We start from the raw sequence: 15,709 nt of genomic DNA, 5'->3' as shown, positions 1-15,709 counted from the left end.
GGACATTGGTGTTTCTTCTATTTTAGTGTTTTGGTTATTTCTTTCAAATAAATTTTATGGCCCCAATATAGGTTCTGTGGCGTCCTTGATAAATGTATTAATAAGCAAGTAAAGTTCATTGCCATTATAAATGTGTGTTTTTTATTAACAGAAATCTTGCAGAGAAAAGCTACAGATTCTTGCATATCTGCCTTATATCAAATCCAAATCTCTTACTAATTTTAATAGTTAATAAGCAGTCACCTGAGTTTTCAAGGTATAAAATAACACCATCTATAACTGAAGATGTTTATCCTGTTTTGTTTCCCATTGCACCGCACTGGCAGTGGCCACTAAACAAAGTGGCCTAAGAATGGGCACAGCGAGCATTCCTGTCTCACCCTGCATGGGATGGAAACGCTGCAGTATGTGATCACCCAGTGTGAAGGCAGCTGTCGATGTTTGCAAATGGGCTGTCAAATGTTTCCATCATTTCCTTAAAGTCTAATTTTACTGAGAGGTTGTTTTGGTTTTATTTCTGAGGAATGAGTGTCAAAATATAAAGAGACTCCTCACTATTCTTTTTGTTGCTGACTGTAAAATATATCACACTGATATAGCTGTCATAAAGCATGTTTTCAATTTAAGAATTATTATAAGGAAACAATCAATATAACAACCGTATTGGTTAAGGGTGTAGGTGGAGGGACTAAGGGGGGATAAGGACACATATGTAATACCTTAATCAATAAAGAAAGAAAAAAAAATTTAGTCAAGAAGCCTGAAATAAAGATTTAAAACAAAAGAAAAAACGAAATAAACACTCAAGTGCCTCAGGATACCCTGCAGTCTCACTCCACAATGAAGCAGCATGCTGACTTCAATGAAAACTACTTCCTTGTCTTCTTTACCAACTACTTAAAGGTTCCAAAATAGTGCATGTTTGGCATGTTTTTAACTTCTACTGCCTATTTTCCTTTGCAGTTGTTTCTTTTAACCCCCACTCCCCAATATGTTTATGGGCTTCATCCTTGCTGATATATGTAGGTCTTCAGCTTTCCCCTATATGAATTCTGTTGGTTAGTATTGGAGTTATTGGCAGTTGAATGATACAACATACACTCTTGTGCACAGGCAAACACAAGTGCAAACATTCAAAGTTTCTCGAGGGCACTTGTGTACCTGAAGGAGAATTGCTGATTACCTATGACTTCTTCAACTTTACCAGGTAACACCAACTGTCCATACTCCCACCATCTGAAACCTTTCCAACAATCGGACGTAGGTTAGGCTTCAATTGGCATTTCTGATTATTCCTGAGGTTGAGCCTCTTTCGTTTACTCACTGACCATTAGGGTTCCCTTACGAAATGCTTACTCAAGTCTTCAGCCCATTTTTCTACTGGGTTCTTTCTATTTTAATTATGTTGGATAACTTTCTGGTAACTTTTAAATTAATTAAAATTAAATTAAAAATTCAATCTCCCACTACTAGCCATATTTCACACTTCTCAGAGTTCTATGTGGCTAGTACAGTGGACACTATAGCCTCAGAACACTTCCATTATCCCAGAAAGTTCTTTCGGACAATGCTGCTTTTAGTTATTTGTGTCACACTTCCCTTCTTCCATTCAGTGGCTTGTCTATAATCTCTTCATGGTAACTTTTGATAAAATAAAATTCTTAATTTTAACAGAGTCCAATTTACTAATATTTTACTTTATGGTTGCAGCTTTTTGGTAGTTTTAGTGGCTTAAGAAATCCTTCCAGTCTCGAGATGGTGACAATTTCCTCTATGATCTCCTAGAAGTGCTATAGTATTTGCCTTTCACGTTTAGACCTATCATAAACTGGAACTGATTTTTGTGTCTAATGTTGTGTGTCTCACACATGCTAAGAAACTGAGCCAGTATCATGACCTGCAATGCTGTCTTTACCATAAACCTGGTCCGCCACATGCACATCTGTGCCTGGGCTCCATGTTCTGCTCTGTTCATCCAGCTGTCCACTTTTGTACCAAGTCATGCTCTCTTACTGATGAATGAATGCTTTACATTCATTCTTCATACCCTGGTAGGGCAAATCTTCCCACCTCATTCTTCTCTTTTAAGCATATTTTGAATCCCTTGGCTCTTTAAATCTGTATATAAATTTTAGAATTAGCTTGTTAAGCTACATACACACACAAAAAAAATCTAATGAAATGATGAATGTGCTGACTCTACAGGTCAATCTCAGGTGGGAAGAACTGACATCTTTACAATATTTATTTCAAACCTAAGTAAGAAACTGTTCCTTAGTATAATCATAAACATAATCGTGTTATGTATTCATGAAAATAAAATAAATCTTACTTTGGAATGAGATCTATACCAAACCAGAGCTGTAAGTTATAATCTATGCCTTTGGATTTTATTATTTAATATCAGACACATTATTCGCCCAGTTCTACTTAATAGGAAACACAGGAAAAATAGGAAACATACCAATGTTAAGTTCTAAAATCAACTTTTATGAGACAATATAATTGATACAAACACTTGAGTGTATTGAGCTTACCTTGAATAAGTGGTATGTAACGTGCAAGCAGCTTTGCCCTTTTCTTTTCATATCCTTTCTGAGTGATGTCACCTAAAACAATGATGAAAAAGAATTATATTTCTTCTAAAGTTCCAAAATATTGTAATTAAAGATTAATTTATAATGGAAAAACTGGAAACACTAATGTCCTTCAACTGGTGATTGGATAAACAAACCATGACACACCCACACAATGAAATACTATTTAGCAATAAAAAGGAACAAACTATTCATACACAGAATAATATAGATAGATCTTATATGCATATTGCTAAGTGAAAGAAGCCAGGCTCAAAATACCACTAACATGACATTCTGGAAAAGATAAAACTATAAGACAGAGAACAGACAGTGGGATTGCCAGGGGATGGGAGTGAAGGAAAGGCTGGCTACAAAGAGGGACTAGAGAATTTTGGGGGATAATGAAGCTGTTCTGTTTTCTACTTACAAAGAAAAAGTTTACTGTAAAATAATAGCCAATAAGCAGTCTCATACATCTCATATTTACCATCTCTTAATTGCATCATTTCTTTTGTGTCTGATTTAATCTCATGCTGTGTCGTATAGAACAGGCTGTACAGGCTTGTAGCCTAGGAGCAATAAGCGGTACCACACAGCCTAGGTGTGGTAGGGTATACCATCTAGGCATGTGCAAGCACACTCTGTGATGATCTCACAAGGACAAAATCACATGACACATTTATCAGAATGGGTCCCCGTTGTTAAGCAGTGCATGAATGTAATAAGCTATTAGAAAAGGGACCTGAATCCAAGTTTTCTGGCCAACAGCAGAGCCAAGTTCCCTAATACACCACAGAACTGCGGTAATCCTGACCCAACATCCATAGCTCCCAGGCACCTGGGGGACTCTGGAAAAACACCAGGGCCCACCCTCACAACTAGCTTCTCTGGTAGTCTGAGGGATAACAGCTGTTTTTATTAGTCCCCCAGGTAGGCGATTTTCAACTGGTATGCGCAAGAATTGTTTTTAAATGCAATACCTGACTAATCAGGGCACTGACCTCTTTTCCCTTAGATTGTCAAATTTTAAAAAATGACAATAGCTAACACAACAATAGCCATCCAGTATGAACGAATCAAAATTACTCCTTTTTCCCTAGCCTGTGTGGCTCAGTTAGTTGGGTGTCATCCTGTGCAGCAAGAGGTTGTCAGTTAGATTCCCAAGTCAGGGCATATGCTCAGGTTGATGGCTCGATCCCTGGTAGGGAGCATTCGGAAGGCAACCGATTGGTGTTTTGCTTTCACATCTCTATGTTTCTCTCTCCCTCTCCCTTCCTCTCTTCAAAAAAAAATTTTTATTACTTTATATCTTTCTTTTGTCACATTGGCAAAAAACGTATTTTTTGGTGTGCTGCAGGATTTTAGTAAGTAATGTATGTGTGCCATGAGATGAAAAAGGTTGAAAATCTCCAGGGGTCCCCAAAGGCGTGGACGGAGTCAGCGAAGAAGGAAGGGCATGGAGACAGTGTTCAGTTGATCTCTTGCCAGGCTCCGCCTCCAGGCTCCGAGGCCAGTCCCGGTCCAGGATCCTCCGGCATGCTCTCGCCAGCGAAGTTCTTCTGTCTCTAGAGAACGTTCTGTGTAGGTTCTGTGCCTAGGCTCTGTCTCTCTTGGTCCTGTCTTCCAAGCCCTGTGTCCTTAGTTCTGTGTTCTGAGTTCTGTCTTCTTGATTCTGTTCTAAGTTCTGAGTGTTTCTGTCTTGTTACAACTGTATTTATACCAGTTGATTCAATCCTATCAATCTCTATTACAAAGGTTAGGGCGTTTCTTATCTCCATTCCAGGGAGAAAAGATTATGTAGTTTAAGCATGATTGTTCATAGTTAAAGGGATTAATTACCCGCCTGGCACTTAGTTGAGGGGTTTTATTCCCTCCCTAACTTCAGGGGAAAATCCCTACCTGGGGATTCAACCTTTCTTGGAGAGGTGACCTTGGTTAAAACACAGCGCCAAGAAGGTGAGCAAACATATTAAGAACCGTATGCCATATATGCCAGGTCCCTTGAAACAGCAAGGATGGACCGGCTCCCGGCAAATTCCCCCTTTTTTATTTTTTAAAAGCAAGCATTAAAAAGAAAAACCTCAAATGCTCTCTTGTATCCATTTTAAGAGTAGGATTGGCGCTTTCCGCTATTACCTGAGTCCTGATCTATCACCCCAGGGAGAGCTTGCCAATCCTGCACTTTCCCGGGGTGGAAAGGCTGCAGTGGGGTTAAGGATAAGGCTCCTTGGGCCTACCTTCTCCCATGCCTCTACATTTACCTTTCCGGCACCTTTCCTTCCTCAGAAAAGCATGGACATACTTCTTGTATAAAACGTTCTGTCTGACTGGGAGTAACCTTAATTCCTCTGCTAGCAAGCATATATGTTAAAAGATCAATACAGAGTCTTTTTTCTTTAGACTCAGTATGGCACATCTTCTTAATCTAAAGATCAATACAGAGTCTTTTTTCTTTGGACTCAGTATGGCACATCTTCTTAATCTAAAGATCAACACAGAGTCTTCTTTCTTTGGACTCAGTATGGCACATCTTCTCAATCTAAGTTCTGTACTATCCACCTTCTTACCCTACTTATCCTCTATAGGGGGGTTTGTAGCACCCTGGTGGAGTCCTATCCGTCCCGAGTGTGGGGTTCTCAATGGGGGAGGGGGGCTTACCTAGGGGAATCCTGTTCCAGGGGTTCCCAAAGGTGTGGACGGATTCGGCGAAGACTATCCACCCTCTTCCTACAGTGGAGTCTGATCCGTCCCCAGTGTGGGGGTTCTCAACGGGGGAGGGGGGCTTACCTAGGGGAATCCTGTTCCAGGGGTTCCCAAAGGTGTGGACGGAGTCGGCGAAGACTATCCACCCTCTTCCTACAGTGGAGTCTGATCCGTCCCGAGTGTGGAGGTTCTCAATGGGGCGGCTTACCTAAGGGAATCCTGTTCCAGGGGTTCCCAAAGGTGTGGACGGAGTCAGCGAAGACTATCCACCTTCTTCCTACGGTGGAGTCCGATCCGTCCCGAGTGCGGGGCGCTTACTTAGGGGTCCCTGTTCGGGCGCCATATGCCAGGGTCTAGCCCCAGCGGGTCCAGGGGTCCCCAAAGGCGTGGACGGAGTCAGCGAAGAAGGAAGGGCATGGAGACAGTGTTCAGTTGATCTCTTGCCAGGCTCCGCCTCCAGGCTCCGAGGCCAGTCCCGGTCCAGGATCCTCCGGCATGCTCTCGCCAGCGAAGTTCTTCTGTCTCTAGAGAACGTTCTGTGTAGGTTCTGTGCCTAGGCTCTGTCTCTCTTGGTCCTGTCTTCCAAGCCCTGTGTCCTTAGTTCTGTGTTCTGAGTTCTGTCTTCTTGATTCTGTTCTAAGTTCTGAGTGTTTCTGTCTTGTTACAACTGTATTTATACCAGTTGATTCAATCCTATCAATCTCTATTACAAAGGTTAGGGCGTTTCTTATCTCCATTCCAGGGAGAAAAGATTATGTAGTTTAAGCATGATTGTTCATAGTTAAAGGGATTAATTACCCGCCTGGCACTTAGTTGAGGGGTTTTATTCCCTCCCTAACTTCAGGGGAAAATCCCTACCTGGGGATTCAACCTTTCTTGGAGAGGTGACCTTGGTTAAAACACAGCGCCAAGAAGGTGAGCAAACATATTAAGAACCGTATGCCATATATGCCAGGTCCCTTGAAACAGCAAGGATGGACCGGCTCCCGGCAAATATCACTGCTCTAAGTAGGGATACAATGTGTGGCCTCAGGTTGACCTCCACTGTCACAAACCAAGCTCACTCGGAATTACAAATGCAAAATCCCAAATGCAAAATCCCAAATCCTCCATATCCATGGGTTCCACATCCGCAGATTCAACCAACAGCTAATCGAAAATATTCAAAAAAGTTATGTGGTTGCTACTGTGCACTGTGTAGTTAGGACTATGATGGTTGCATCTATATTGACTATGTATACTTTTTTACCTTGTCATTATTCCCTAAATAATACAGTATAAAAAGTATTTACACAGCATTTACATGTTATTAGGTATTGTAAGTAATCTAGAGATGACTGCAAGTATATGGGAGAATGTGTGTAGGTTATATACAAACACTGCACCATTTTATAAAAGGGACTTGAGCATCTGTGGACTTTGGTATATCAAGGGAACCAGTACCCTACAAATACCAACAGAGAACTGTAAAAATCACCAAAAGCCCCAAACCCATCAACATAATTTCCAAAACCTACTCTTGAAAGCTCAAGAACTCCTCAAGGTCACAGAAACAAGGGCAGGCAGTGAACACTACTAGTATATGTAATAGCAAATAATGGGAGAAAACCTTTGAAGAAGAAGAAGGGGAAGAGGAAGAAGAAGAATAAGGAGAGAGGAGGAGGGAGGAGAGATGAGGACGGAGGAGGAGAGAAGAGGAAGGAGGAGGGGGGAAGGGAATGTAAGGGAAGGGGAGGGGAGGGGAGGGGAGGGGAGGAGAGGGGGGCGGGAAGGGAAGGGAAGAAGGAAGAAAGAAGTAAAGATGCTGGCATACCTAATTGCTACAGAATACTGTTGGCCCGTAAAAAATACCATTATTGTCCGGCATATGCCCGGGTTGCGGGCTCAATCCCCAGTAGGGGGCATGCAGGAGACAGCCGATCAATGATTCTCATCATTGATGTTTCTATATCTCACTCTCACTCTCCCTTCCTCTCTGAAATCAATAAAGAATAGATTTTTTAAAAAAATACCGTTATTGCCCTGGCCAGTGTGACTCAGTGGTAGAGTGTGGGCCTGCGCACCAAAGGGTCTCTGGTTCGTTCCCCGCCCAGTAGGTATTGGTTTGTGTAGGAGGCAACCAATCAATGTGTCTCTCTCACACTGATGTCTCTCTCTCTCTCTCCCTCTCCTTCTCTCTCCCTTCCACTCTCTATAAAAATCAATGGAAAAATGTGTGAAGAGCAACAATAACAAAAAAAATCATTATTTGAGGAGCAGGGATGTGGATATCACATGGATTAATGATATCACACTGAGAAAAACAGGAAGTTGAAAAACAATGCATATACAAAAATGATCTAACTGGTAAAAATAAACAAAACTATATTTACACACATGTAGGTGTGTATATCTATGTGTATGCAGAAAATATTCTGGAGGGATGCCCAACAAATCACTAATACTGGTTACCCCAAAGAGTGGTTTATTTATCTGGCTTTGGGTAGGTGTGAGACAGATTTCACTTTTTATTTCAAACACTTTTAAACGCTTTAAAATTTTTAGCACAATAAGCATATAATCCTTTGTAATTAATAAAAATGGAAGATGGTTGGGTAATGTACTATGGTTATATAAGATGGTACTGCAAAAAAACTAAATGAATTCTATGTACTATTTTTGCAACTGTGAGACTAAAATTATTCTAAATTAAAAGTTGAGCCCTAACCTGTTTGGCTCAGTGGATAGAGCATCGGCCTGCGGACTCAAGGGTCCCAGGTTTGATTCCAGTCAAGGACATGTACCTTGGTTGCGGGCACATCCCCAGTCAGGAGTGTGCAGGAGGCAGCTGATCGATGTTTCTCTCATCGATGTTTCTAACTCAATCCTTCTCCCTTCCTCTCTGTAAAAAATCAATACAATATATTTTTAAAAAAAGCTGACTTTCACTGTCTTTACCTCATAATAATAAAAAAAAGTTTAAAAGTTGAATATATAGGAGAGACTACATAAATTGGCTTTATTCCTGTTTTAAATGTTTGATAAAATTTGTCAGTGATATCATCTGGGCTTACAGATTTTCCAGAAGGTTGGTGTTTTTTTCTTGTGTTTTACTTTTTTTTTTAAATATATTTTATTGATTTTTACAGAGAGGAAGGGAGAGGGATAGAGAGTCAGAAACATCGATGAGAGAGAAACATTGACCAGCTGCCTCCTGCACACCCCCCACTGGGGATGCGCCCACAACCAAGGTACATGCCCCTGACCGGACTCGAACCTGGGACCCTTCAGTTCGCAGGCTGACGCTCTATCCACCAAGCCAAACCGGTCAGGGCATGTGTTTTACTTTTTTAAATTAAAACTTTATTTTTTTAAGAGAGGTTTAAGGTTCACAGCAAAATTGAGGGCAAGGTACAGAGAGTTCCCATATATATCCCTTACCCCCAAATATGCATAGTCTCCCCCATTATCAACATTCCCCACTAGAATAGTACATTTGTTACAATTGATAAACTACATTGACACATCATGATTATCCACAGTCCATACAGTTCACTCGTGGTGTTATACATTCTATAAGTTTGGACAGATATATAATAACACGTATTTATCATTGTAATATCACAATTCGTGCTAAGGTACAAGCAGTTTTACCAATCTTTGCTTTTGTACCATCAATATAAACACAGGGAAAACAGAAATGACATCTTAGAATTATTTTGAAAATAGTTTTCTCTCACAGGCCCCAGAAAGGATCTCAGGGACCCCCAGAGGTTTGTGAACCATAGTTTGTGAACCACTGGCAGATTATGTCTGGAAAGAAACACAAGAAATAAATACTGGAGGCCACTGCCTCTGCATAGAGGCCAGGGGTAAGAGGGAGACTCACTGTACCCTATCTTTCCTTAGAAATGTTTCGTTTCTCTGCAATGTGTATCTGCAATACTTTTTTAATACAACATTTTGCACAGCCTTATGATCAATGGAGAAGCAGAGCTAAACCAGACCTTTGACAGCCAAACCATTACCTAACACCCAGCAGGTTTGCAATCATTACTGGATAAATGAATATATTATATAAATAACAAATACAAAAAAAAGGCAAGAACTCCAAAAGAGGGAGCAAGTTCGGTGAGAAATTTCAAGAAAGTAACTACATGAGAGATGATGATCAGGAAAGGCTCAAAATAAGAAGGCACTTGGGCTGGGCTTTGACATAGATGAATAGAGTTTAGACTCAAGAACTTTAATTTACCACAAAATATTTAGGAAGCACAGCAAAAGTTTATTGATGTGAAGGCAATGTCAGTCTGTCATTTGGAAAACTAAGAATTATATCACAAATTTTAGAAATTAAAGACATTTCAATAGGAGTAAAAGCTTCGTGAAAGAAATCCTTTCCTCTACACCCACACACAGAGCTTCTCCCCTTTTCCTTTGACACTATACAGTCTGGGGCTCCAGTATTATCAGAATTCAGGAAAACAAAAAACTAAAGTTAAAGCTAGGGAACCGATCTATTAACCAGAATAAAGAAACAGGAGTGGGACAAATGTAGCCTATTGTGTAGGGATTTCCTCTCTAAACCACTGCAGGCCACTAAACCAAAAAACAAATCTTGCACCATTGTCCACATTTTAAAAACAGTTTAGAAGCAATAGCCCCAAGACACTGCACAGTACCAAAATTAGTTGTGGTATATCTAAGGTAATTTGATAGTAAAGCCCATTATTTGGGAACTCTTTTTTTTTCCCCCCTAAAAAGTCAGGTTATACTTCTAATAACCTCATTTTCATCCAAGGACATCCTAATATGCTTCAAAGAGCCACATACATGAATTCTTCTGAGCATGTTCATGGCGGGAGGGGTAGGGTCTGGGGAAGAGTGGGGTTCTGTGCAGCTTCACCCTTCATCCTCATCTTAATTTGAGGTAGACTCCTAAGAAGGAAAGTTAGGGAGCAAGACCACAGCTTTGCTTTTTTTTCTTCAGAATCCGTAACAAAAGTCAGCAAACCTGCTCTATGGATAGAAATCAGTGCATTCTAAGACCAGAATCTTCCCCAATGACAACGGTGGATGACAAGAATCCAGTGAGGGTGTTGAAGAACAAGGCCACATATGAGTTATAATAAAGGCAGGAACATACTTTCAACTCGTCACTGTTGATGTACAGGTTGAGGGGAAGTAGTGCAGGATTTTCCAGATTGTTCAGATACCAATCAATCATCAGCTTCCATGTAGGCAGCATTTTGTCTGTTAAGTTTCCTATTCTCTCCAATCTGCCAAGCAGTGTCAACTGTAACTTTTTTAAAAAGTATATTATTGCCCTAACCAGTTTGGCTCAGTGGATAGAGCAGCCGTGGGCAAACTACGGCCCGTGGGCTGGATCCGGCCCATTTGAAATGAATAAAACTAAAAAAAAAAAAGACCGTACCCTTTTATGTAATGATGTTGACTTTGAATTTATATTAGTTCACACAAACACTCCATCCATGCTTTTGTTCCGGCCCTCCGGTCCAGCTTAAGAACCCATTGTGGCCCTCGAGTCAAAAAGTTTGCCCACCCCTGGGATAGAGCGTCGGCCTGTGGACTGAAGGGTCTCAGGTTCGATTCCGGTCAAGGACATGTACCTTGGTTGCGGGCACATCCCCAGTAGGGGATGTGCAGGAGACAGCTGATCGATGTTTTTCTCTCATCGATGTTTCTAACTCTCTATCCTTCTCCCTTCCTTTCTGTAAAAAATCAATAAAATATATTTTAAAAAAGAATGCTGGCAAATATTCTAGAATGCCTACGATAGCCCCCTCCACACACTCACACAAAAAAGTATATTATTATTGATTTCAGAGAGGAAGTGAGAGGGAGAGAGAGATAGAAACATCAATGATGAGAATCATTAATCAGCTGCCTCCTGCACACCTGACACTAGGGATTGAGTCCACAACCCAGGCATATGCCTTGACCAAGAATGGAACCATGACCTCCTGATTCATAGGTTGACACTCAACTACTGAGCCATGCAGGCCTGCCTCGACTCTAACTTTTAAGCAATATCTCATTCAAACAAATGTGAGTACTGTGAAGTTATCTTATTTGACATTACTTTATTCTGAATTAGAAGTTTATCTCCCCCCCAAAAAAACTGGGGGAAGGAGGTGGCACAGGACGAAGTGAATCCCACTTTTTACTTTTATGTGATCAAAATATTAAAATAATGACAATGAAAAGAAAATAATGACAATGAAACTAACTTTCGTTGCTTTAGGACTGTGCTTCATTACTAACACCTTCCTTGAATTATATAAATAAAACCTTACCAGATTCAAAGAACTTCCACATAAACTATCTGACTAAATCTTCGTAAGAACTATAGGACATCAATATGGCAGGTGTTCACCTCCTTTTACAGATGATCAAATCCAAATTAAGAGATGTTATAATTCAGTGGAGATTCAGGGACACTTACCAGACACTGTGTGAAGACGCCAAAAATCTCCCTAAGTCATAGTCCCTATCGCAAAGCAACTTTAAGTACAATAGAGAGGCCCCATGTCAACAACAATCACAACACAAACTAAAGAAGCCAGCATCAAAGGTGTGGAAGCACCTGGGAGCAAGGCCAAGCATGACTGTATCCAAGTAATCACTGACCTATTTGGGCCAAAAGAAAGGTGTCAGGCCAGTGAAGAGCTGGGACAGAAGCCAGAGCTCCTCTCACCTTGGCTGCAGCTTCACTGGGCTGTCCCTTTCCTTTAACACCTTGTTCACCCCCTTTCTCAGCTTAAGCTACATTTCCAGGTTCCTTTCCACTTATATATACATATGTATAAATCATCCACATATGTCTAAAATGACAAAAGTATAAATAGATTCATTAGACAAGAGGCATTTCTTTCACTGAAGTACTTTGTGTGTGTTCTATCACACAAATTATTAAGTGCTTTGAGGAAAGGATCTAATCTTACCTAACCGTCAACTCCTAGAAAGTACTCAAATACACACACACACACACACACACACACACACAATTAGAGAATAACGAATACATGGGCACAAAAATTAGGAGCAATCTGCAAAAACATATTTCAAATGCATAAAATCTAAACTGCACTGACATGATTTTCCCTGATAAAAAGCTGTAACAAGCTCTTCTAGCCTGTTTTGCTCAGTGGATAGAGCATCGCCCTCCAGACTGAAGGATCCCGGGGTTCGATTCCAGTCAAGGGCACATACCTTGCTTGCTTGCAGGCTCCTCCCCGGCCCAGGCCCTGGTGCAGGAGGCAACCGATTGGTGTGTTTCTCTCACATTCATGTTTCTCTCTGACTTTCCCTCTCTCTTCCATTCTTGCTAAAAAATCAATAGAAAAATATCCTCAGATGAGGATTAACCCAAAAAAGAAAAGCTATAACAAATTCAAGACAAATCGTTCCTGACAGAACCATTTCTACTTGGAGTTTTTCAGACTTCCCAAAAGCATCTAATCACCAAGAATTCTCAAATCTACCCATTTCTTACTGCACTTCCAATAAAAATAAAAATAAAATGTGTCCCATACCACAGAACTTTAAAAATTTGCATGTTGAATTCAAAACAATTGCCAGTAGGTAGGTGTTGTATTATCTATGAAACAAAGATAACAACAGCACCTACCTCTCTCAGGTTGGCAGGATGAATGAGTGAGTACAAGCCAGTGCGTATTTATTAGATGGCAGTAAGAATTCACTAGCCCAACCACCACAAAACATATCACCCTGAAACCTACAGTAAGAATATTAAGGCTATGAACTTGGACGGATTCTAAAAGCTGAAGATGCACTTAAGTTTCAGAAACAAAGTCAGACATGAGGTGCTCTTCTTCAAGCAACGACATCAAACAGGACAATCAGGACACAGGCGTGGGGAGCGGTAACCCAGATGGCTAATGCCACCCGCCGCCACTGAAGCGGAATCCCTCCAGTCTTTTTAACAAGCAAAACACCACTTATGGAACTTTTTTTAATTTCTGAAAATTCTATTAACGGGCCAACAACCTCGTTTTAAGTGCCTCCATAGAGGGAGATGCCGTTCTAACCCACTTTCCAGGGGAGGAAACTGAGGCACGCACGCGGAAATGGGCTCCCAGCCGGCGGCAGCTGCCTGGGTACAGCCACGCTCGCGCGTGAAGCCCGGCCCCGCGGTCTCGGGCGGGACCACCACCGCCTGCAGAGCAGTCCCTCCTGTCCGGGTTCCCCGCCAGAGGTCAAACAGCCCACCCCGGCAACCCGCTGGGCCCCCAAAGGTGCGAGAAACCGGAGGGGCCCGGGGACCCAAAGATCCCGGTGTGAGGGACCAGGCAAGCTCCCCGGGTGAGGCCCGGGCGAGGCGGGGGTCCCGGGTGAGGGGCGGGGCAGAGTGTCCGGGAGTGAGAAGCATGGCGGGGGTCCCGGGTCGGGGGGTGAGGGGCGGGGTGTCCGGTGTGAGAAGCATGGCGGGGGTCCCAGGTCCGGGGTGAGGGGCGGGACAGGGTGTCCGGTGTGAGAGGCATGGCGGGGGTCCCAGGTCCGTGGTGAGGGGCGGGGCAGGGTGTCCGGTGTGAGAGACATGACGGGGGTCCCGGGTCGGGGATGAGGGGCGGGGCAGGGTGTCCGGGAGTGAGAAGCATGGCGGGGGTCCCGGGTCGGGGCAGGGTGTCCGGGTGTGAGAAGCATGGCGGGGGTCCCGAGTCGGGGGTGAGGGGCGGGGCGGGGTGTCCGGTGTGAGAAGCATGGCGGGGGTCCCAGGTCGGGGGTGAGGGGCGGGGTGTCCGGTGTGAGAAGCATGGCGGGGGTCCCGGGTCGGGGCAGGGTGTCCGGGTGTGAGAAGCATGGCGGGGGTCCCAGGTCGGGGGTGAGGGGCGGGGCGGGGTGTCTGGTGTGAGAAGCATGGCGGGGATCCCGGGTCGGGGGTGAGGGGCGGGGCGGGGTGTCCGGTGTGAGAAACATGGCGGGGGTCCCAGGTCCGGGGTGAGGGGCGGGGCGGGGTGTCTGGTGTGAGAAGCATGGCGGGGATCCCGGGTCGGGGGTGAGGGGCGGGGCGGGGTGTCCGGTGTGAGAAACATGGCGGGGGTCCCAGGTCGGGGGTGAGGGGCGGGGTGTCCGGTGTGAGAAGCATGGCGGGGGTCCCGGGTCGGGGCAGGGTGTCCGGGTGTGAGAAGCATGGCGGGGTCCCGGGTCGGGGGTGAGGGGCGGGGCGGGGTGTCCGGGTGTGAGAAGCATGGCGGGGTCCCGGGTCGGGGGTGAGGGGCGGGGCGGGGTGTCCGGGTGTGAGAAGCATGGCGGGGGTCCCGGGTCGGGGCAGGGTGTCCGGGTGTGAGAAGCATGGCGGGGTCCCGGGTCGGGGGTGAGGGGCGGGGCGGGGTGTCCGGGTGTGAGAAGCATGGCGGGGTCCCGGGTCGGGGGTGAGGGGCGGGGCGGGGTGTCCGGGTGTGAGAAGCATGGCGGGGGTCCCGGGTCGGGGGTGAGGGGCGGGGCGGGGTGTCCGGTGTGAGAAGCATGGCGGGGGTCTCGGGTCGGGGGTGAGGGGCGGGGTGTCCGGTGTGAAAGCATGGCGTGGGTCCCAGGTCGGAGGTGAGGGGCGGGGCAGGGTGTCCGGTGTGAAAGCATGGCGGGGGTCTCGGGTCGGAGGTGAGAGCCGGGCGGAGCCCCGCGCAGGGCCGCTCACCTTCCGACAGCTCCAGCTCCAGTTCGGCCAGGCTCTCCCGCACCTCAGCGGGCAGCGGCATCGGCTGCAGCGGGCACCCGCGGTCGGCCATGGCCCCCTCGCCTGCTCCGGACGCGCCCCGCGACTGCCAGGCCGGCTCGAGCCGGGGCGGGTCCGGGATCAGGGTCGGGCGGGGGTCCGAGCGGCGGCGCGGACGGAGGCTACGTCGCTCCCCTCAGCCCAGCGACCCGCATCAGCCCGGAGGGCAGCGCGGACAGCAGGGCAGGGGCGCGGCCCGAGCGGCTCCGCACCGCCGCGGGCGCGGGCACGGGCACGGGCACGGGCACGATCGCGGGCAGCACCTCAAGCGCCGCCGCCGCCCCGCGCGCCCCCGATAGCTCAGAGGGACCTACGGCGAGTGCGCGTGCGCGACAGGAAGGGCGGGAGGGGAGCGCGCGTGCGCATCGGGTCGCGGGCGGGGCTGGGAGTCCCGGGCCCGCCCAGCAACACCGATGGCTCTCTCCCATTGGCCCCGAGGACGCGGCGAGGTCTCTCCGAGCTCCTATTGGGAGAAGCGGGAGAGCGTTACTCCCGGTAGGCTCTGCGCGGGGTCCGGGTCTCCTTCTGATCTGAATTCTCAATTGAGGCTCTTGGCGCGGGAACCCCCCCAAGGGCGAGGCTGCAGTGGCCCCCACACCTGGTCCTGGGGCCAGGGGAGCCCGCCTACCGCGTGTGCCGCACTGCCGCTTCTCCTCTGGTTCCCGGCAGCCTGCTGGGACACCCTGGGCAC

The 15,709-nt window shown here is 45.9% G+C and overlaps 1 protein-coding gene across 12 annotated transcripts in view; it reads right to left on the bottom strand.

The window, feature by feature from the left end:
- Positions 1 to 15,337, bottom strand: part of DIP2A (disco interacting protein 2 homolog A) — an 84,946-nt gene extending 69,609 nt beyond the window's left edge. For 7 of the 12 annotated variants that reach the window (XR_009451779.1, XM_059686765.1, XM_059686764.1 and 4 more), the window contains exons 1-2: positions 14,941 to 15,337; positions 2,538 to 2,609 (exon numbers count right to left, since the gene is read on the bottom strand). Coding sequence is in view for 9 of the 12 variants with exons in the window: in XM_059686765.1 (XP_059542748.1) it covers positions 2,538 to 2,609; positions 14,941 to 15,031 (163 nt within the window). In the remaining 3 variants the exon portion in view is untranslated. Of the gene's footprint in view, positions 1 to 2,537; positions 2,610 to 11,912; positions 12,107 to 14,940 lie in introns of all 12 variants that reach the window. The other 5 variants (XM_059686762.1, XM_059686763.1, XM_059686766.1 and 2 more) reach the window with 2 other exon arrangements.
- Positions 15,338 to 15,709: the final 372 nt, after the last annotated feature.

Source organism: Myotis daubentonii, chromosome 3, assembly GCF_963259705.1.
Source record: "Myotis daubentonii chromosome 3, mMyoDau2.1, whole genome shotgun sequence".
NCBI classification, from domain to species: Eukaryota; Metazoa; Chordata; class Mammalia; order Chiroptera; family Vespertilionidae; genus Myotis; species Myotis daubentonii.
This window is presented reverse-complemented; position numbering and strand designations above follow the sequence as displayed.